At 30.8% G+C, this 24,419-nt stretch overlaps 2 protein-coding genes across 5 annotated transcripts in view; one reads left to right on the top strand and one right to left on the bottom strand.

The window, feature by feature from the left end:
* The window catches only part of LOC126735089 (regulating synaptic membrane exocytosis protein 2), a 222,973-nt gene that overhangs the window by 41,079 nt on the left and 157,475 nt on the right, over positions 1 to 24,419 (bottom strand). For 3 of the 4 annotated variants that reach the window (XM_050438987.1, XM_050438990.1, XM_050438991.1), the window contains 2 exons: positions 18,357 to 18,628; positions 7,923 to 8,081 (listed from right to left, as the gene is read on the bottom strand). In XM_050438987.1, coding sequence (XP_050294944.1) covers positions 7,923 to 8,081; positions 18,357 to 18,628 — 431 coding nt within the window. Of the gene's footprint in view, positions 1 to 6,707; positions 6,856 to 7,922; positions 8,082 to 18,356; positions 18,629 to 24,419 lie in introns of all 4 variants that reach the window. The other variant, XM_050438989.1, reaches the window with a different exon arrangement.
* LOC126735091 (uncharacterized) lies at positions 22,904 to 24,105 on the top strand. Its single transcript, XM_050438992.1, has 3 exons — positions 22,904 to 23,267; positions 23,334 to 23,843; positions 23,896 to 24,105. Exons 2-3 carry the CDS (start codon positions 23,413 to 23,415, stop codon positions 23,993 to 23,995), a joined length of 531 nt encoding a protein of 176 aa, XP_050294949.1. The 5' UTR covers positions 22,904 to 23,267; positions 23,334 to 23,412; the 3' UTR covers positions 23,996 to 24,105.

The following is a 24,419-nucleotide window of genomic DNA, read 5'->3' as shown; positions in this document are numbered from 1 at the left end:
TGCCAAAAAACTGTTTCAGAAAAGGACAAATATCAACTTCGTTGCAGTGCGGAATGCTATTGAAATTTTTGTATGACCTGCACTGGATTGGATAAGGTAACGACAAAGGTGAGACAACAACAAAAATATCATAACATTAGATTTTTCTGCAGTGTTTGCGACTCACCAACTTTAAAATATCTTCATGACAAAGTTTCGCAACTCCCAAACTCTCAGATATCATTGGAAAATGCCAATGCTCTGGGAAGCTGTCTAAACAAGAATAATGACCTTCTTCCAGTGATTTCAGAAATTTATGACATTTTAAGTTTCCATGATACAAAATGGAAAAATCTCTATGAAAATGTAGAAGATATCCATCGCCTCCATACTGTTTCTGAAAATGGACAAGAATCTCTGTTCCATTCAATTAGAGATATGAAACAGAAAATATTTAATCTGTTATCTAACCTTATGGACAATCATGATGACACTGTTAAGATTCAGGTCCATGACTCATCCAAACAAGAGTTAATACAGGAAATTGAGAGCTTGCGGAAAAATGTAAACCAATTGACGCGCACCTTAGGTCAATTAGCTAAAGAAAAATCTAATGTAAAAATTAGCCAACCTGTTGCTAAAAAGACGATTGCTTGCCAGACAGATCAGACAGAAAACCGAGGCTCAGAGGTTCTTACAACACCTTATATCAACTCGTTGAATAAAGATGAATGGCATTATGTGGTTGTGTCAAATATCCCACCTGAGTTCACCGGAAATCAGTTGCGCACTTTATCAAGGATAAACTGGGAACTACGGACTTTATCAGATGCTTCCCAATGCTAGCATATTCCGACTTTAAAATTGGTGTGCAAAATATCAATTACTTAAAACGGCTGAAGGATATTGGTATGTGGCCTCCAGGCACTTTCATCTCCAAGTCATGTTTATCATCCTTAAAAACACCAGCAAAGGTAATTAATACATCTTCTGGCTTACCACCTTGTAAGACTTTCGCCCCAGATAGTCATAACCTGTCGCAACGGTCGGATGCAGCAACACCAGACACTCTACCCAGGAAAGTTAAATCTTTAAAGATTGGTTCAGACAAGGAGGCGATAGCTACTTCGAAGTCCCTAGCGACTGAATTGTTGGAGGCTAATTTTATCATTGATAGAGATGGGGAGATGAATAAAACATCAAATATAGACCCGATGACTCCACCATTAGTGAGACTGTCAAGAGACTCGGATGATCAGCCCTCCAGTGTATGTTTCGAAGGACACACTAATACCAGCATCCGATTGGCACTTACTTCAGAGGAACTTCCTGGTGACGTGGACGCCTTGGGGAAGCTCTACTTTCGCTCCCATGACGTATATGGTATTGGTCCAGCTGAAGTAGAAGCAGATCTGTCAGCCTTTGGATCATTTTTCTCATCAGAGAAATTGCTACGCCTCCAAAGGATTAGAGAAAGCCAGAGCAATTACTATTCTAAAGGGTCTCCCACTAAGAATAAAAATTTTAATTTTTAATTGCTCTTCTTCCCACACATTAAAAATTATTGAAAGATTAGTGAAAAAAAGGCTTCTATCATTTCTATTAAAATTCAAAATACTCACTCTTCAACAATTTGGATTTTTAAATAACAAATGCACAAATGATGCTATATTTTCCCTTTTTAGTAATGTATACTGTAGCTTAAATAACCAACAACCTACGATAACAATCTTCTGTGATTTTTCTAAGGCTTTTGATTGCGTATACCATGATATCTTAATAAAAAAGTTGCAACACTACGGGTTTAGAGGTATGCCCCTCGACTGGTTTAAGTCATATCTCAATAACAGGAGATAGTTTGTGAGGATTGATACTACGATGTCTTGTTGCAAGCCAATAGAATGTGAAGTGCCTCAAGGTTTAGTGCTTGGCCCAATTTTGTTTCTCATATTTATCAATGATATCGCTAGTCTGAATATTAAAGGAAGAACCTGCCTATTCGCGGATAACACTAGTTTTACCTGGAGCAATCCGGATATTGCCGAACTTCATAAAATCATATCAAGTGACTTAATTTCTATCAAAGCATGGTGCGACTCTAATCTTCTTTGCCTTAACATCTCCAAAACTAAATTTTTGTCCTATAAAAATAATTTGCAATCTTTTGTACTGGATAACGCAACCATTGACGAAGCCGACTCAGTGAAATTTTTGGGGCTTACTGTTGACAAGTTGTTAAAATGGGTCATGTACATTAACCCTTTAACAAGAAAATTAAGCTCCGCTTGTTTTGCGCTAAGATCAATTTCCAAGGAGCTTAGCCTCTCAACCTCTATTACAGTGTATTTTTCCCTCATTGAATCACACCTTCGTTACGCCCTTCCTTTTTGGGGTGTGTGTAGTGTCACTCAATTTGACAAAATTTTCAGACTTCAAAAGAGAGCTTTGCGTTATACACTTAGACTTAATTATAGAGCTCATTGCCAGGATTTCTTTAAAAAAATTAATATCCTAACCTTGCCGTCACTACTTATATAGGAGTCCGTTTGTCATCTCAGAAACGGGGAGTATGATTTATATCTGCCTACTCCACATTCAGAATTGATAAAAAACTCTATATTGTAGAAAGCAAAAAAATGCTCAATCATTTGCCATTAAACATCAAGTCCATCACATCTTTTTCTACTTTCCGTAAGGCGTTAAAATCATACCTACTGGAGAGAGCCTTTTACTTGGTAAACGATTTTTTTAATACTTAATTTTAACTTCACACATACAGACTGATTTATTGTTTTTATATGTACTGTTTTATGTAGCTAGTAGCTATGTAGTGTTTTGTTTATTTATTCATACTTTTGACCACATACAATTATTGATTTGTATAAGTTTGTATATTTGTTTTATTAGTTTTATTTTATTTTTGTGTGTTTCTGTCTACAAATTGTAAAATTTTTTTGACAATAAAGTGATGATTAATTTATTAATTTTTTTGAGTAAAGTGGGGGTTTTCTGAACTGTTACTTTTTTCGGATCTTCGAGATAGGCGTAAGGAATTCCATAGCTATGTTTTAAGAATAAAGATCGACTTTCAAGCTCATCCTCGAGTTTTCTGGAAGCACTTCAATAATGTCTTTAAAAAAGTTACTTACTCATGATAATAAACTAAAGGGAAAATATGAGCTTCAATGGTCAAGAAACTGCTAATCTGTTGCACTCTCTCCTAACCTTTATTTAAACTTTTCACATATATCTTCTTAAAAGACATTTTTCAACTTATTGGAAAAGAAGCTACATTCAACTAATTTATAAGTTTGAAGCAAAGGATAACATCGAGCAATACAGGAGCATATAAGTATTCAATCAACCATAGCTAAGGTTTTTGATAAGCTTGTCACTGCACAGTAAGCTTAAGAGCCTGTCTCAAATCTCTTAGTCACAATCAAATAGTTTTGGTGTAGGTAAATTAAGTGTCACTAATCTCACAGGATATATACAGGTTTTAATCACTTCAATGGAAAATGGTTGACAGGTAGACAGTTTATATACCGATTATAGTAATGCCTTTGACCAGGTCAACCACAAGCTTTTAATTGGTAAATTAGAGTTAATGGGTATTAGAGGGTTTCTCCTTGCATGGAATTACAGCTTCATGTCTGGGAGGTTAGAATATGCGAAAGTAGATGGGTCTTTATGTCTGAGATTGTGGTCACTTCTGGAGTACCGCAAGTCTCCCACAGTGTCCTCTTATTGTTTTTGCTATTGTTTTGGCTTTACTAGTGATATCAACTATATAATTTATTATAATCATTCATTTGCAGATGATATTAAACTTTTTAAAACAGTTTTAGTTTAGCAAGACTCTCTTGCCCTTTAGTTTGATTTGAACCATTTGTCTAAGTGGTCTTCAGATAATAATCTTCATTTGAATGTATCAATGTGCTAAGTAACACATTTTGCTCGTAGTAAGGGTCGAAGGGAATAATATTAATAGGGTAGAAAAAGTTAGGAATCTGGGTGTAATTTTAGATTCTCGGCTCTTCTTTAGATCTTTCAGTGATCACTTTTTATCAATGGTGGGAGAAGCTTATCAGCAACTTGGTCTAAATTCGGGTCATACGAAAGATTTTTCGCCTGTTTTTTTTAATCATTTATATTTTTCTTATGTTAGACCATGCCAGGATCAAGTGGTCACCAGTGCCCTACTGATTTATTTATAATTATCTAGAAGCATCTACAATTTTAAGCCTTCAAACACTACAATCTTGACGACATTGCAGTCAGATCTTTTTCTTACATAAACTTGTTAGTCAGCAGATTAATTTTACTAAGTTTCTGAACCATCCAAATTTTCATGTTTTAAGTCAGCATACTAGAAATTCCAATCTAGTAAAAGTGCCCTTTCACCGTACCAATTATAAATACAACAATCCAATTTCTGTAATGCAGAGACGTTATAATGAGATTTCTCCTCAGGTTGATCTCTTTATGTCATTCAATAGGTTTAGCATAAAATGTAACGAAGTGTTTTAGTTGATCGTATTTTCATATTTTGTTTACCATTGATTATTAAAATTTATATTTAGTTCGTTATCTAGGTTTAACTTCTGACTTATTTATTACACTTTTTTATGATAGTTTTTAAGCCATCTTATGAGCTTATTGCCTTTATTGTTAATGGATTTTTAGAGGAAAACTTAAGTTTTCCGTTAGTAATATATAAATAAATAAATATCGAAAATCTAGAAGGAATATGCAATTAAGGTATTTAATGACAACAGACCAAACAAACCAACGATTTAATTAGAAGAGCTGACAGGACTAGGTATATTAATAGGTGATATCAACCAAGCTATGAAGCCTATGAAGAATAATCAAATCAAAAAATCCAAGGTCCTGATAATACATAACTTAACCAAAATCAAGTAATGCAAAATCACGCAAAGATTATCGGCTTATTATAAGTCTAAACAGCAAATTCTAAAAGCTCTTTCGGCAAATTTTGCCTACGAGGTTTCTGTATAAACAACAAGAAGCAACTGCAATGAACATAAGAAGCAATATTCAGTATACAAACTTTGGTATAAAATTGTTTAAGTTCAAGGAAAGGATGTTTTCATATTTTTCATCAATTATAAGAAGGATTTCGACAATGTAAAAGATGACCTCCTAATATCGTACCTTAACGACCTTGGTCTAGATGGTAAAGGCATTCGTCTAATTAGCAATCTGTACTGGAACCAGAAAGCAGATATTCGATTGAGCAATTTCTCCACAACCGAGCAGTTGGACTTAAAAAAGAGTGTAAGTGAAGGCTGCGTTTTATCACCGACGTTGTTCAATTTCTACACGAAAAGGTTGTTTTTGAGTCAGTTTTAGATAACCCTATATGTACTAAAGTGAACGGGATACTTATCAACAATATCAGATATGCAATAATCGCGGATAATGCAAACTTTCAGGAATTATTGGATCACATAAATGAAACAGCATAATATTTAGGGTAAAAATTAATATAAAAAAAACAAAGTCTATGGTCGCCAATAAGACTGATGAAAAGAGAACTCTATGAATTCCAGCGCCTTATTCTTTACGGTAAGATCAAAGGAAGAAAGAAGGCAATAGAAAGAAAGAGGCTTGCGTGTTTACGGAATATTAGACAATGCACAGGAATCAGTAGTTTTCAAAAACTCCAAAATTCTGCAATTGACAGAAGCATATGACCGACGGCTACGCAAAAATTTGCATGGCATCCAAAGATGAAGAAGTGGCTTGTACTAATTTATTATAATATGATCCTAATTTCAGGTTAACTAGAAATTTTTCTATAGTTTCATCACTAATTAATAATAGTTTAGTGATGAAACTATAGAAAAATTTCTAGTGCATTAGTGCTTTTAGTTTGAGATTATAATTTCGAAAACTCAAATTACTCTTCACTAAAAAAAATCTATTATTAAAGAAGTTAATACGTAAAAAACTAAGCATGTTAACTGTATAATATTTTATATTTCAGTCAAATGGTTCTTGTTACAATCAATCTTTATCAAAGCGAAATTATTTTTTAAATATTATAATATTTAGAATATCATAAAATAAATAAATATCTTATTTCTATAATTTAATCATATTTAGGCAGCGAAATAAAGCCACCAAAATATATAATTTTCACAATTTGAATATATGTACATTGAATACGATAAATTTAAAAATATATCAAAATATCAATGAATTTTTTCCTTTTTTTTACCTAAGAGCCACTAAAGTCCTTCAAGAAGATCTCCACCACAAAACCGACTTTCCAAACTACTTTAAAGAAGAATAAAAGAGTCTCGACCGTAGGGCTAAACAATCCAACAACATCAATGCAATTGCTCCAACTAAGGAGTGAGGATCATCTTTGGAGAGTTTAACTCTAAGAGATGTGGTTGAATTAGAGTAACCATTCTTCTCTAGCCTTTTTCACATCATAACCAAACTTGAGTCAACCAGAGCCGAATCGCATATTCCCCTTTCAAGTAGAAACCTAGCTCTTAAGTTGATCCAATAAATCAGTTGCATTTTAACACTTCAAACTATTTCAAGGAACATTTTTTTGGAACTCCCTTTTATTAAATAATGTTAATTTTAAGCAGCTAAAATGTAGATGCTCATTTAATTGAAAACAATTAGGTTTAAAAAGTAGCACAATTAAGTATTTTACTAAAAATTGTAGATAAGAAGATATGCACCTGTCACCGTCAGCTGAGCCCTCCCCATCGCTGGATGCTGAGGAGCCCTGCTTCGATAACCGCACGTCACCTGGCAGTACTTCTTCTGATCTATGTACAGTGAAGGACGTTTTGCCCCTACGTCCGAACCCCATTCGTCTTTTTCGACCTATATATTTAGTTGTTATTGAGTGAGTTGAATTGATGAAATGTATATATTTGCCATTTATCTTATACAGTTTTTTTTTAAATTTAGAATAGATTAGTTAGTAACGTTTGATCAGGAAAAATTAGTAACCTATTTAAATCAAACTTTTATTTAAAGTTGCTTTAGTTATTTGAAAAAATAAATTTAGATACTTATTAGATGATAAATATTTTTAAATACAAAAACTCTAAATATCCAAATACTAAAATATAAGTGATATAAAGGCATAACTTAAATGGATATTATTATCATTATGCTTATGCAGTATGTGTCTCCGAATTTGTTAGAAAAAGGTGAAGTTAGAGTTATAGGCAATAATTTTATATGCAAATAAAAACCGTTTAGTTTGCTATATAAATATTTTCAAAAAACTAAAATGGTACAATCTCGAAAATAATCTGTAGCCTCTTTATTTATGAACATTTATATTATCTGAAGTTTTTTTATGTAGAAACGATTTACATAAAACTTTTACCTGGTAATCAAATTTCTCCCTTTAAGTTTTCCAGACAAATTTCGGACACGTTGTATACATTTTGTATTATATCTAAATAAGATTATTTTTTGTCCATATTTAAAAAAGTTTTTAATAAAATATATATTTATATGCCTATTTCGATGTAGAATAACACTGTTATGGTACTAAATTGTTTTGTTCTGTTTAACTAATCTAACTTTAGTATTAACATATTTGCTTAGTAAGGAAACAAGATTACAAATTTTATCTCTAAAAAATGTATTATTTAAGTGGTCTGAAAAGTAATAATATTGGCAATTAAGAAAAATAAAGAACATGATTTATGTAGCAGGAGAAAGGTGGATAGCATAAAGTGACAAGGAAGAGCTCACACGCCTTACAAATTAATCTAAAATACTAACATGAATACTATCCCTTATACAACTGGTGTGCTACGCAAAACCATACTGACAAGTTACGTTTTAAAATTAACTTTAAGTTACTTATTTTTATTAAGAGAATTACTGTAATACGTATGCATAGTAGGTATTAACAAAAATTTTTCCCTTACCTGTTGCCGAAAGTTGACTTGTAGAGCTACTCTTTTTATTTAACCCTGAAAATTGATTTTGCCTATCCCTGTCTCTATCGCGCCCATCTTTCCGATCCCTTGGGGATGGCACCTCCAATCCATGGAGCTGGCTCACCGCTGTATCGCTCAGACTTCCATCTAGTGAAAAGCATGATGTTAAATTGTTTGGATAAAGTTTTTAATGAGATTTATTAGGAGTATTTAGTAATTATCCAAAAATTTGATGAATTGCTTACTTTAAAAGTTCATCAGAAAAATTCATCAGGTAAGCGATTTTTAAATACTGAAAAAAAATAAATTTTACATAACACTAACTCTTATTCCTCCTAATTTAAATGATGCTAATATATTAAAGAGTACTTTGCTTATTGTAATAATTTACTTGGTAGCACTTTAAATCACCTTATTAATTTTTATCAGAATAATATTAACTTGAAAGTAAATAATAATAAGCTTAGTTTTAGAAAAGTTACTTAAGTTTCCAACTCAAAGTAGGCTAAAGATTTAAGGCCTGTATTTCCTAACCCAGCCACTCTACCTAAAAGAGCTTTTTAATATTTGTGTCAATTTTTAATATTTAGTGTCACTCCCACATTCCTAGTTATTTTATTCACTATGTAATATAATAACATCCTACAGCCGCGCGCTAACGATCTTTCAGTTTTGTAGCTATTCACATATGGGATAATTTACCTGCTCGTGCAAAAAATTACTTATAGATTTAAAAAATATATTAAAAGGTTCTTTTAGAATTTCAAATTATACTACATAATATATGAGATGTATTTATAGTTCCTTGATATAAGTGGATTAGTCCTATTGTTTGCTCTATTGCTGGAACCTTTGGTGTGATGCTCAAACTACAAGAGAGCTTTACCACTAATCAAAACTTTTTATTTTATTCTCGACAAGTGTTTCGCTAACGATGTTAACATCTTTGGGAAAAAATTAAAACTAAACCAAAACTACTTACAAGTAGCCTTATATACCAAAGATGTAATAGAGCGAAAAATTCAAAGAAGTATGGTCAAACAATTGCAACAGGGATTCGGCGTTTATTCTTGCTAAGAATGTTTTCTTTTTATTTTTGAATATTGCTAAACTTTCGTATGCATCTAATTTTGTATTGCTATTAGATGGTTTAAGTAATTTTAAGTTATTTATCCCCACGAAGTGACCAGTATTTAAAACATGTTCAGCCAAACTTGACTTTTCGACTCTTCTATATTTCACATGATCTACATGTTCTTTGAATCTGGCATTAATTGATCTTCTGGTTTGTCCTATGTACTTTTTATCATAATTGTTGCAATGAATCTCATAGATCCCAGACTTTTTATTGATCTTTATTTTATCGTTTGGGTTTCCTAAAAGATTTCGTAACTCGGCCGAACTTTTATAGACCATTCTTAGACCTAAGTCTTTGAAAACCCAATCAAAGCCTCGCGTCAAGATAGGATCATAATATAATGCAACGAAAGTTTTCTTATTTTCATCTTTTGGATATATGGTAAAGTTTTTAAGACTAAGTTGAAACCTATCTTCTAATCAGCTTATCAATAGTCTTATCGTCAAAACCATTGACCCTAGCAATTGTTTTAATTGGTGCTTTTTCTTTATTAAATATGTTATTACTTAGAGGAAATGAGACCAAGCAATATACCAAGAAATGCATGCTAGCCATTTTAAGTTAAAAACAGTGGTTAGAGTCACTAAATATGTAAAAGTATTTCTTTCTTTTCTATAAATATTAAATTCTAACTTATTATTGATGATATGATTGACTTTGGATGACAAGTTATTTGTTTCTTGTTTAAAGGTAAATTTAATAGAGTTATTGAGACATTCTACAAATGTTTCAATAATGCATTTGCTTTTGTCGAATACGGCAAATACATCATCAACATATCTTATCCAAACTCGCTTCATGAAAATTAGGATTAATAGAGGTATAATTTGTTTTGTATGCATTGTTGATATTTCTGTTTTGTTAATGGTTGTGAGTAATTTGAATTAGATTGTATCGTAAACGGAGTTCGCAGGTTTAGGACCAAGAAATTAAAAACTTCCTTTTTTGAAAAGGAGGCGACGATTCGACGTTTATTTACGTTATTTTCAAGACTGTGATTAAGAAACAGAACATTTTTTTTAAGCACGTAACTGAATATTAATTTTTAAAATATAATAATTATAGACATACATTTTTTTTTCCTATTATAAAAAAATAAAAATTTCTTTTTTACTTAATTTATAGGCAATAAAAATGCACAAAAATAATAAATAAATCAAATAGAATATAACAGAAAAAAATCACAATATCTGTAAAACTGACAAACTAAAGATTTTATAAAAATTACCTGTTTACTGTGAAGAAGCTTTTTTGTCGATTGCATATAAACTAATGGCAACAGAAAAATATATGTAGATGCGCAATTGCGCATATATGTGATTATACTTTGAAAAAACATAACATAAATTACACATAATAAACAATACCTTTTTTTTTTATGTGAAAAACTCATTTGAATTTGCTGAATTTATTAAAAACATAAAAATAACTATTAACTATATATTAATAACTCCAATTGTTACTTCTTTGTTTACAAATATTCCCAAAGCTTTAGTTCTAAATATTCTTGAAACCAGGTGGCAACACATTAGTGCTTATACAACAATTCCAAAGAAATATTTTATTGAAATTGTTGCATATTTATTCGATAGTAGTTACTTTCAATTTAATGGGATATTTTACCAACAATTGGATGATTTAACGATAAGTAACCCAGGAAGCCCCGTGCTGGCAAACTTCGTTATGAACCATATAATAACTAAAGTTCTAAAAATTCAACCCTTCCAGTTGGGTTTTATTAGGCTGTATGTAGACGACACTATCTTGTCTTGCCCAAGGAATAAAATTAATGAGCTTTATATAGTTTTTAACAGTTTCCATGACAGAATTAAATTCACTAAAGAGCAAGCAGTGGATAATAAAATTACTTTCTTGGATATCTTGGTGATTCGAAATGATAATGATTTATTATTAACAAATTGGTATGGAAAACCCACATCAGGAGGGTATTAAATTACTTGTTGGTCATGCTATTACACATAAAATTGCAACAATTAAATCTTATTATTTAGATCTTTCAACTTAAGTAGCCAAATGAAATGAAACTTAATGATGAAAATTTAAAAATTATAAAAAGCATATTAAAATAAAATAACTATCCTGTGTCACTTGTTAATAGAATAATCAATCAAGTTAACGTAAAAATAGGAATGTTCAATACACCAGAGACGATAAAGAGGTTTGTAAATATTTTAAATGTTTCTATGTATCTGATTTTTTAGAAGGAGCTTAAAACCATTTAAAGAACAAATTTTCTAATTGCAGATTGGCTTTTCAAAGTGCGATGCTTAAGGTGTGATAAATGCTAAATTGGACAAAGAGTATTTAAAAAAACGCATACACTAGCATTCTTATGATTGTAAAGACATTAATCATAATAAATTAGAAAAAACAGCATTAGCACAGCATCATTTTGCTACAAATCACTTTTTTTGATTTTTCAAACGTATCTGGCCTTAATCGTGAGAGCCGGTTCTTTAAAAGAAATTTAAGTGAAATGATACACATTACCCAAATTATTAGTTACTTGGATAATGTAACCGAGTAACCAAGTTACAATTTATTGTCTATTATGTGCGATTTATGTAGTTGTTCAAAGTATAATTAGATATGTGCCCATCATGATATTGTTCTGTTACCATTGGTATATATACAATCGACAAAAAAGCTTCTTGACAGTAATATTTATAAAATCTTTAGTTTGTCAGTTTTATAGATATTGTGATTTTAATGTTGTATTTTATTTATTTATTATTTTTGTCATTTTTTTGCCTATAAATTAAGTAAAAAAAAGTGTTATTTTTTTATATGAAAAAAAAACAAATCACGTCTATAATTTTGATGTTTTAAAATTAATATTTAGTTACGTGCGTAAAAAAAAATTGTTCTTTAATTACAGCCTTGAAAAAGACGTAAATAAACGTCGAAACGTCGGCACCTTTTCAAAAAAGGAAGTTGCGAACTTTATATACGGTACGTTATAAGGACGCTGCTTTTCGTCATTAAATTATATATGCCAAAGAAATCTTTGGCATATATAATTTATATGCCAAAGAAATATATAATTTTTTTTTATATAACTCATTAATTTTTTTTGCTGTGCTTTCCTCTTTTGTTCATTGACTGGCCTTGCCTTTAGCATCAACATTGCGTTTTTCGTTATTGAAAAAAAAGTTCGTTGTATTTAAATTAAAATATATTTTCTAATAGTGCATCGAATAAGCCCTTTTTTTTAAAAGTGGGTGTATGTTTCGGTTTTGATTAAATCGAGATAAAATTTTAAATTATTATTATAGATTAAATCGATAGTATAATTTTTTTTAATTAACTTTCTCGGCTTTACATTTGCATAATTTAACTGGATACACTTTACATTTTATTATATACTATCATTAAAATAAGTTTATTAAAAAATGGGATTTTAAAAAATTGATTTAAAAAAAATTAAGAATCCTTAGATGGCAAGAAGATTATATAATATAATATATATAGAAGATTTATAATAACTTAGTTTATATAAATTTTGTATAATATATAAACTGGATCAATAAATCTTTTGAATAACTATAAAAACAAAATGTTTCTGGCATACAGTCTTCTTCAAAAGTAATTTGTTACTTCCAATACTTCGACCATCACTTTTTCATTGCAAACAAATTTTCAAACAACCAGTACTTGCAAGAGGCCAGTTCTAAAAAATACGACACATGAGGAAGCAACTTAAAATTAAATTCATTTGTCACATGTCACCATCGTTTTCACCCACTTGTGACACAGTAAAGTACTGGTGAGATAGTATTGTTTTCTTCTTGTGGTTATTTGATTTCAATTTTCTTTACTAAAAAATGCTCCAATAGCACTATACAATAATGGATCTCGATGTTTTCTCACTTTTTATGGTAGTCAACAACTATGATTCTATCAGCATACCAAAATATGAAAATATCATAATTTGACTTTTGCATTTTCTCTTTGATTCAGATAAGTTTGTGTATTATTGTGCGATCTTTTATCCATTTAAATATACCGATTTAAAAAATTGTTTTTAAGTCGCCTACGTTTCAAGAAAATGCTTTGAGGACTTTCCATCTTCAGAACTTTGCCTTTCTCTATTTTGTGAAGCTGCATATCAAGTATAGATATTAAAGCTACCTCGCTACATGTCTTTTCAGAATTATCAAAGTAAATAACAATTTCAAAAAAGCATATTTGGTGCTAAAACTAAGACTTTTGGAAATAGCTTTAATTTTGTCATTAAGATTAAGGTTGCGTTATGTTCTTGGTTTCTTTTCCTATCCATTGTTCAAAAACTGGAATGGTCAGGATTGAGATTGAGTATCATCAAATTATTCTTTTTAGTCCTAAAAAACTTGCTCATGCTCTGCTCACAAGTAAAATACCTCTTCTCTTATATATGCGGATGACATACAATTACTTACAAATCTTTAATAAGAGCATAGCCCCAAAAGGTTATTTTAATTGATTAGAGGCAGTTTTCCGTGAAACAGAAATTGAATCATTCTTAAAGTATTATAGAAAAATTTATTAAGCATATTTCTCCATTACTGACTTTTTTACTCCACTCTATTTTTTTCCATTAATTTCAATAGTATGCATTTGTTACCTTATTGACTGCAATGTTCAACACCATGACTTTGTTATCAGGAATGTTGCTCTTATCTCTTTTTCTAGGATTGTACCTTTTTAGACACCTTGGGTAACGGTAATTTGTTAACTAACCTTGGTTTGGTAAACGGGCAAATACCCCATATTACAAAGAATCAATTGAACTAACATCACAAGTGCATGCCTAATAACACCGCATAGACAAAATTTTAACATCCTACCAATTACAGAGGGGCTTTAAATCACAGGATTTATTATAACTTATACATTGTGTATTTAAAATGAACTTGAAATCAGAAACATATCTAGAATAAATATATATTTTTATTTGGTTTGGTAGGACTCAAGAAAAAGAAATAGAGAATAATTCAGAACACAAATTCTTAAGTAATTTTCCTGAATCTGGCAGGTGTATCACACTAGAAGAGCGCTGCTTTCCTTTCCAGAAACGAGTTTAAGGCGTAGTTAGTTGTATGTGCAAGGCTATGAAAAAAAATAGCTTGACGGGTTTGTCTTGATGTAATATGAATGGGAATATTTGACAATAATTGCGGGCATGAGTTACAGAAATGGAGAATATCATAAAAAACTGACATGTCTCTCAGATTTTAAGAGTTATTAGATTTAAAATCTCTTCGGCTTAATAATAGGTAGGTTAATAGAAATTGGTTCTAGAAAGATTTATCCTATATGTCATATGTCTAACATAGTAATTTGTGTTGAACTCGTACGATATTTCGGATATGGTTATTCTAAGAAGGGAACCACACACATGAACTAAATTTAAAGTAACAATAAGATAAGCTTTCAGAAAACCAGTCTCATTTCGACGATCAAAGTGATGTCTATTCAACAGTGTTTAAAATCATCATACTGGCAAAAAAACTGTTGTTTTTTTCCATAGAGCAAAGTCCGGATAAAACTTTTCATGCAATTGCTAAACGTAAACGATATTTTTCTTTCCAAAAAATAATATTTTATCAACAAAAAAAAATATATTTATTTTTTTTTTTTTAAATAGAAACAGTGTCGATTAAATCATTGGACCCCAAAAACTAAAGGTCAAACTAGCAAACAATTTTACCACGTCAGTGGGAAAGTTAGTAACTCGAAGTAAGTCGAGCATTGTATATAAACTTGTCAATAGTGGCGCTTTCACTTGATAAGTCCCAGGACTTATTGATTCATTTATATATTTTCCAATATTTTAAAATAAATCGTATAATCTAAATGAATACGGTAAACATAATTTTATACTTTTAAAAAATGCATGCTATTTCCTAACCATGAAATCAATTTTGGGTAAATTACATGTTTCTTTTTACTTTGAAAAGAACATATATAGGCATAATCAAAAACAATACTATACATATTATTATGTTTTTTTTAATTTTATATTTGTTGAATTGCGAAGTTTTAAATTTTTAAAATAGAAACACAATTATAATTTTTTTATATAAATTTACTTAGGCATTTAAATAAATACGACATACAATATCATATCTTTTCAATTCGGCTTATTAAGAAGAAAAAAATAGAAAAAAAAGATATTTTTTGGATATATAGATAAATATATTTAAAATTTTCAAAATGTCAATAAATAATCTTCTCTTATGCAATCTTATTTTTTCAAAGCCATGAAAAAATTTTTGTATGATCTGCATATTTTTAAATATTTTAAAATAAATGTACATAGATATATTCTAAACATTTCTAAGGTTGGGATGAGTTTTTTTAATATTAAGCTTTATTAAGGTAAATTAATGAAAAAAGGTAATTTAAAAATTAATTTATTAAATTAATAAATTGTTTATTTATTAATTTAATAAATATATTTTTGTCTAATTTATATATATATTTAATTATTTAAACTAAATATATATGGGCATAATTCAAACGAACTTAATACACAATATTATAATATTTATATTTCAAATAAAATAAATGAAAAATATACTTTCAAAAATAATTTACCAAACGAGTAAATTAAAAAAAGGCATATTCAGAAAATAACATAAAGTTAATTATTTAAAATTTCCAATTTAAAAAAAAATAAATAAAAAAAAAATAAATTCCTTTATTGCCATCCAAATCCTTAATAGAAAGACAAAGCAACGTCAACAAATTTTGACTCGAATTAAAATCTTATGACCTAAGTTAAAAAGATCTAAAGCAATTTTTTTCAAAATAAATAAAATTATAAAGTAATACGTTAAAATCAACAAATACCCCGTATAAACACAAAAATTAAAAATCTGTAATTCATAAAGACACATTTTTATTTATTCAATTTGAAAGAGTAGAACCTTTTTTCAATAAGAAATCGCTTAACACTCTGTTTAAATAAATTACGGCTTTGAATCTGTCGCAGACCCGCCGGTAACATGTGGTATGCCTTTACTGCTGATAATTTGGGCTTCTTTTAAAGAAAGCTGACCCGTGTGCAGGTATTCCAAGAGTTTCTCTGTTTCTTGTTATGGTCGTCATGTCTCGTGAGTACCCATCCTGATTTGTTGGAAATAACTGAGGATGCTTCTTAATGAACATCACAAGTGATAAGAAGTATAGTGATGGGGCAGTAAGTACACCGAAACCATAAAAATACTCCTCACATGATGTTCTGGGAGCGAGTCCAAATATGCACCGAATTATTCGTTTTGCGCCTTAAAAATATTTTGGGCATCCCTTCCACTATCCCAAAACATGATGCCATAATTCAACACTGACTGAATGTTTGAAAAGTAAAAAATCTTAATGGTTTCTATTGATAGTTGATCCCTGAGTCTACGAATAAGACCACAGAGGCTGCTCAGTTTTGATGTTAAGTAATTGATGTGTTTTTCTTAACTAAGACATCCATCCAAGTGTATACCCAAGAATTTAATACTGCTCAAACACTCTTTAGACCTTCCATTAAGTTTTACATAGAGTGATGTGTCTTTTTTGAATTTATTAGAAAATGTAAGCAGTCCAGTTTTTTCAGTATTTAATTTAAGTTTTTTTTCTTCACACCATTTTTTCATTTGTTCAGCTGCTTGAGAGCATTTTATTGAGATCACGTTCTGGGTGGAACCGCTTTCCAGCACCGATGAGTCATCAGCGAACTGACTAACTAGATCAGCTAATATATTTGCATTTAAGTTATTAACATACAAAAGGAATAACACAGGGCTCAAAATAGAACCCTGGGGTACTCCCTGTGTTAGCTTTGCTGGAAGAGAGTATGTCGTTTTCCCCCATCTGTGACACCAACAATTTGCTCTCTGTTATTTAAATAAAATTTTAAAAGTTGTAAACCCTGACCTCTAATGCCATATTTTTTCTAATGTAAGGAAAAGAATTTCATGATCAATATTATCAAAGGCCCTTGAAAGATCGAAATACAGGCCAGCTACCTGTTCGTTTTTTATCAATTTGATTTGCAATAAATTCTATTGTTTTAAAGATTGCTAATTCTGTAGATTTTGATTTCCTAAAACCATGCTGACTCGAAGAAAAAACTCTTTTTTGTTCTAAGAACTCAACAAGCCTACCGTAGATTGATCTCTCAAAGATCTTCGACACCGACAGAAGTAGTGATACCGGTCTATAGTTTTTTATTTCTTGAGGGCTACCCTTTTTAAGTACTGGTACTATTTTTGCCTTTTTAAGTTGGTCAGGGAATATGCCTGTTTCAAAACAACAGTTTATTATTACATTTAATGGCTTTTTGATAAGTCTAGCAACTTTTTTTAGTAAGAAAACAGATACTTCGTCCAGTCCTGATGAATATTTATTGGGTAAATGCATAATAATATTGAAGATTTTTTGTTCACTTGTACGAAACAGGTATAAAGTGTCCGGACATAGCACATCATCCACTATCTGCCCACGAACCTTGTTGCCGGGATCAGGGTTTAATTTAAAATGCTGAGAGAAAGCCTCCGCAATTCTTTCCGGATTAACTATCAATTCACCCGATTCTGATTTTAGTTTGATTTATTAAAACTTACTAACCTAATAAAAAAAATATTTAAAAAGATAAATAAATAGTAAATATTTAATATGTTAAAAGATATATAATTTTTAATCAATCCATTTTAAATTTCCACAAATTGAAGTAACTTCTCAGATTGATTCTTCAGATTTCTGAAGATTTTTGAGCTATGAAATTAATTTCTAATAACTTACATAATTTGATATAAATTAACATATCCATAATATAAATGGATACGATTACATATTTTATAAAATTTCCAAAATTTGGCAATCTAACTTATTATAATTTTTGTATAATTATTTATCTAGAAAAATTATAAAATGTGTATTATGAGACTGTACGATTTGTAGGAAATCTATTTCTAGGAAATAGACTATTGTCTTTTATTTTTAAATATATTGTTGAAGGTACCAAAGATGAGTTAAATTATCTTTGCTCTGGTATGCTCTGGTATCTTAGGTCCGCTACGTCTACAAATTCTTATAAGACAGAAAGTAAATGTTTTAAGATTATATGTCAATAATGAACGCTTGGAAAGAACTAGAGAACTAACTTTAAGATAATGGTAGTAATTGTATGTAAGATATGGATTATATAAAAGAAAGTAAAACATGATTATCCATAAACACTTTGGGAGTTTTCTTTGTCACACACAATATATTAAAATATTGATCCTTACCAGTCTTATCTTCCGTAGGAGGCTCCGTATTGGATAAACTCCTGGTAAATTGCCCTCTCTTCACCGTACCTTCCCTCCTATGATGATGGTGGTGATGTTGATGATGATGATGGTGGTTATGATGATAAGGATCGGACTCATCATAGTACTCCTCCCTTCTATGGTGATGATGATGGTTCGAATGCTCTAGTTGCTCCCGATCCAAACTTCTATCGATAGTAGAATTTCGCATACTTCTATAGCCGCCATCGGAGTGTCTGGTATATTCAACGCTAGGGAGAGAGGATAATTCACTAGCGACCACAATACTACTACAATTATTACAACATTTACAAGGAGGTAAGTTATACAGTGTTGGAGCTTCCAGACTATTTATCGAGCATCTTTTAAAAAGTTTTTTAGCTACTTTAAGGGATTGGGTGCTACATTTAGATCCTTGTAGAGAGTCAGAGTCGGTGCTCTCTTGCTTTTCAGTTGTTTGGATTGAGGTATCGTCAGAACAATTGACGGAGCATCGTTTAAATATATTATGGATGGTTTTGAGAGTCTCAGTGGAGCTTTTAAAGACTACTGGAAAATCTGTGGAATTATTACTATCTGCGCTGAATGAATTAGTTGTAATAAAGGAGTTCTGGTTTTCCTTGTCAGATTTTGAGAAATCACAGATACCTAATGAGCCTTTTACTTTTTGGCAATAAAGTTCAATGTCATTTTTCGAAGCCTTGGTACAAAAACTAGCATTATTATTATCTGAGAAACTCAATTTGTTCCCGTCACAGTTTTTGTTATTAATACACATCGTCTGTTTGTCTGGTCCCTCAATATTAAAAATCACTGCTGTATGAGTTTTTGTTTGTTCTACCGCCGAAACTTGAGGTTTTGCCAAATTTAAATTTGAATACAGCGAAGGAGGATCGTTTATCAAGCTCGACCCTGAGCCGCTTTCGTCTATTGACCTCTTTTTTGCCTCGGTATTGGATTTATTATCAGTTTGAATAATGTCAGCCGGCTTGATATCGGGGGCATTAATTTTATCGTTGTTAAAATTCGTCTCGTCGCCATCTCCTTTAAACCCACCACGTGGTTGGGCTAATAGCTCATTATACTCTACGCTACGACATAGTGGAAGATGAATATTGTTACCTTTAAATGATTTTTTAATAAAATTATTCGGGTTAGGTAGGGAGCGTCTAGATATATTTAATATAAAGGGATCAAAATGGTAAAAAGTGTTTTTAGGGTTAAATCTGACGGCTTTATTAATTGGGGCAAGCGGTTTGGGGATTAATATGTCAACTGAATCAGATTTAGACGCTATAGGTTGTTGTTTCCAAGTTTTCGCTTTAATCTTCACAAGTTGTCTATCAAAAAAATATTATTTATTTGTTATAGTGTAATATACGGCTCTAGCAGGAAAAGCATGTTGAATGGGCCAACAAATAAAATACGGTCTTCCACTTATTATCTTAAGGTCTTTTAAAGAAAGGGTTTTTTTTAATTTTTCAACCAAAATAAGATACACAATATTTCTTAAAACTTTATACAGCCGTTTAATTATAGAGGATGTCCCAAAGTAAGGCATCAATATTTTAACTACGTATTCTATGACACAAAATAAGGTTAAAGTTTCACAAAAAGTAGGGTCCAAAACGTCTTGATTTTTAAGATACAGGGTGTGATCTTAAAAATGTGAAAGATAAATAGGTGATGGTTTTTTGTAAAAAAATTCGAAACACGTAAAAATTTGGCAAAGTTCCCTAACTTTTTATGGTATATTTAACGAACTAAAATTTAGTATTGAATTGGCTTCGGGTATGAGTAATACAGAGGGAAGCGAACGAAAAATTTGCCCCAAATTTGTTGTTTGCTAATTTTTCGTAATTTGAGCTACAGAATTTAAAAAAATAAAGTTTTCTAAGTAAATAAGGTACTTTTGATGCATTTGGCTAGAACTCACCGTTTTCATGAAAAATGCTTTTGAAAATTTCATTTTGCACCGCGCTGGTAAACATAACAAAAGGCATTTTACTCAAAAACGGCGAGTTCTAGCGAGGTGCGACAAAAATAACTTATTTACTGAGAAAACGTCTGATTTTTAAATTCTGTAGCTCAAATTACGAAAACTTCACAAATATCAAATTTGGAGCAAAGTTTTTTCACGCCTCCTTCTGATTACCCACCCCTGAAGGTAATTTATTACTAAGTTTTAGTTTGTTAAATAGAGCTTAACAATTTAGAAACTAAACCAAATTTTATAAAAAAAACTTACGTGTTTCGAAAATATTTACAAAAATCGCAAAAATCATCTGTTGATATTTAACACCCTGTATCTTAAAAACTAAGAAGTTTTGAACCCTACTTTACATGAAATTTCAACCTTATTCTGGATCATAGACTACGTGGTTAAAAAATTGACGTCTAATTTGGGGACACCCTGTATTTTAAAAAAATAACAAGGTTTTCAATTACTGCTATATAATATTTTGTAGTAAAAAAAGACTTAATATACCACAAATTAAATATTTGTGTTATTAAAACGGTGTGCACGTTACTAAAAAAAAATTAAAGATAAATGGTGAAAATGAAAATTTAAACTTGTAAGAGTTACATCAAATTGACGAGTCATATTTTAAGTATTATTTTGTTTAAACTATCATGGCTAAGGAAAAAAATTCAAAAATTTAAGAATTTTGAAAATAATAGTATTTTTTTAAAGAATGTTCTCCTTTTTTTTTATTTGGGATAAATAAATTATACAGAAAGTCATAAATATTGGTTTTTTTTGAAGTATCTAAGAAGAATATCTTATCTAAAAGTTTCCACTCACTTGAAAGTCCAAAATCTCAAAAAATAATATTTCCTCAAAATAAAAAGCTTAAGAATATGCTTTAGAATATTTTATACAAACGTGATTTTAAATTCAAACGAATTTGAACGAAAATTTTAAAAATAATATTTTTTTTTGATTATAATATTACAAATAATTAATATAAAATAAACAATAATCAATAAAAAGATTTTTTCAACATTTGTGAATTTTTTCGAAAATAAAAAAAATATCTAATTTTAGCTCTTATCACTATATTTAATTAAACAATAAGTTTTGAACTTGCTAAGGTATTTCAGTTTAAGTGCCAAAATCCACTGGTTTAAAGAAAAAAAAAAATTTTTGCTTCGAAATGACATTAGGTTTTTCGTATCAGATCTTGTTTATGAGATATTGCAAAAGACTGATTTATGCGTTAATTATTCAATTTTTTTTCTGCGATTAAACACTAAAAAATTTGTTAACAATCACATTTTAAATATGAAAAAGTAAATAAAACGATTTTCACCTATTTTCACCTTTTCTGGTATCATAGGAGCATAACCTAGAATATCAAAAAGATTAAGACTGATTGGGGAAGAGGAAGGGCAAGTAGTACAGGGTGTCCCATTAAGAATGTTCCGCGGCTGTATCTCAGGCCCCAATAATCGTAGAGCGTTGAAAAAAAAATTAGTGTAAAAGTGGCCCAAAAAAAAATAGCTGCAAAATATTTTTAAGTTCATTGGTCAACCGCTAGAGGGCGTTCTAGCTACTTAAAAACTTTAAAGTCTATTTTTTCCAAAAAACCTTTTATAACTTGCATCCCAAAATATTATCGAAATAATCTACAGTATTCTTGACAAGTATTCCTGTAAGTATTCCTGACAAAAATGTTTTGACAACCATTTCTGTCAAATGTCAAATAAAGTGGTGGAGAGAGTTTCTATCTTAAATGAGAAAGATGGTAAGAAGTAGGCTTTGGCTGCATCGATTTTTTTTAAACAACTTTTGTTTAAAAGCCCTTTTATTGCTTTATTTTTCTACCAAAAAGATATTATTGGAAAATTTTCTTAAAACCCGCTAGAGGGCGTCTACTTCTAACTTACGCTATTCGACGGATTATTTTAAGAAACTCAAGTGCAATCATGTGTGTTTTTTACGGTATTAAGAGCGGAGAATAAAGCTTAATAATCTAGTAAAAACCGCATTTTGATATCACGTCTCTAACTAAAGTTACAAAAAAAAATGTGTTCAATAGAAAGTGAAAACATCAAATATGGTCGTTAAGTTCTATTTACCAGCCGGGTTAAAAAAAATGCTGTCTAAATGAATCTTTGTGTAGAGAAACAATCTTGATATACCAGCTTTTTAGAAATTCCGGAAGGTGGCATTTATTTATACACTTCTTTATAAAGGAGTTTCAGCGGGAATAAATCTATTCAGTATGGGAAAACTATGCATAAGAACGTTTTAAATTTTTGGACAACGTAGCAACAAATAATACCACATGATGTGCTAAAATAAGTTAAAAGAATAATATTAAAAAAAAATACAGCAACATATTAGTTGTGTTCATAAAGGAACTAAAAATTAAAGTTTATATAAGACTATCGGTTAGCAGTTTATTCGAGTATAAATAAATAGATAATTAAATTATGCCAATTTTAATAATAAGTTGGCTTTGCATTTGTTTTAAAAAACAAAAAGGCCGGTGACAACTCTGTGACAGCTGCTTAAAAGTTTTCGGTCGTCCTATAAATTTAGTTATTTATTTCGATCAGAGTTTATTCTTTGACTTTAATTTAAAATGCGTCTGTCTTTGCAAGAGTCGGTAGTAGTACTATAGCCGCAAGGCTGTATGCTCAACGTTTTCCTCAAAACCGGTGTCTGAGTAGAGGCATATTTCTTCGTTTGGCCCGGCGTTTTCGGACAACAGGTAGTGTAGTCCATCCAACCTACCGTAGACAAGGTCGCAGGAGAACGGAGGAAAACAAAATAAATTGTTTGGCCTATGTAGAATTTGATCCGCACTTAAGCATCAGAACTATTTCAGGCGATTTAGGCATACCTCGTTCTGTAGTTCACAGAATTTTGCAGGAACACAGGTATAACACAATTTTTCAAAAATAAGTGCCTAGATACTTACTTAATTTAATTTTTTTTGCATATAGATTTCATCCATTCCATATAGTACTCCACCAGGCATTAAATCTAGAAGACTATGACAGAAGACTAGATTATTGTCATTGGATGGAGAATATGTTGCTCGAAAAACCAAATTTTCTCAACGAAATTTTATGGACAGACAAAGCAACGTTCAATAGTGACGGAGGAGTTAACAGACATAATATGCACTATAGGTCTGAAACTAACCCTCGTTGGATGCGCGAGATCCAGCATCAGGGAAGGTGGAGTGTTAATGTCTGGTGCGGTGTAATAGGATCTCAGGTTATAGGTCCATTTTTATTTGATAAAAGCCTAACTGGAGTACGATATCTTGGATTTTTAAGAAATGAGCTCCCAGCATTATTAGAAGAGGTGCCTCTGGTTATAAGAGCCAACATGTTTTTACAACATGACGGATGCCCGGCTCATTTCGCGGTACAAGTGCGAACGTTCCTTAATCAGCGGTACCCTGATCGGTGGATTGGCAGAGGTAGCTTTTTCCCTTGGCCGGCAAGGTAATTTTATCGTTATAGAAACATTATTAGATTATATTGCATATACTTGCAGATCGCCAGATTTAACCTGCCTTGACTTTTATTTATGGGGTAGAATAAAAGCCATTGTATTTTCTTCGATTCCTACCAATAGAGAAAATATGAAACAGTGAATAAGGGGCGCTATTCGGAGTTTACCAGCCGCAGAAATAGAGGCAGCCGTGGAATCAACCCGACGAAGAGTTCAAAATTGTATAGAACAAGACGGACGACAATTCGAACACCTCGGCAGGCATTAGTGTAGGAATTAAAATAATATTATTTTTTATTCCATTTAAAATAAGCAAGATTTTTATTTTTTTCAGTTTAATCGGTAACAAGTGCCAAAACTATCAAAATATTTTTGTCGTGTTATAATGACGCGTCGACGTTGATAAATAATTAAAACGTTCCTATGCATAGTTTTCCTAGTTTTCCCATAAACATTGATTTATTACCTGATTTATTACCAATGAAACTTCCTATATAAAGAAGTGTATAAATAAACGCCACCTTCCGGAATTTCTAAAAAGCTGGTATACCAAGATTGTTTCTCTA

Source organism: Anthonomus grandis, chromosome 4 (assembly GCF_022605725.1).
Source record: "Anthonomus grandis grandis chromosome 4, icAntGran1.3, whole genome shotgun sequence".
Taxonomy (NCBI): domain Eukaryota; kingdom Metazoa; phylum Arthropoda; class Insecta; order Coleoptera; family Curculionidae; genus Anthonomus; species Anthonomus grandis.
This window is presented reverse-complemented; position numbering and strand designations above follow the sequence as displayed.

Coding starts and splice junctions, on each gene's coding strand:
- LOC126735091 (XM_050438992.1), top strand. CDS start 23,413: ATGGAGAATATGTTGCTCGAAAAACCAAATTTTCTCAACGAAATTTTA. Junction 23,844..23,895: donor TTTTTCCCTTGGCCGGCAAG/GTAATTTTATCG, acceptor ATATACTTGCAG/ATCGCCAGATTTAACCTGCC.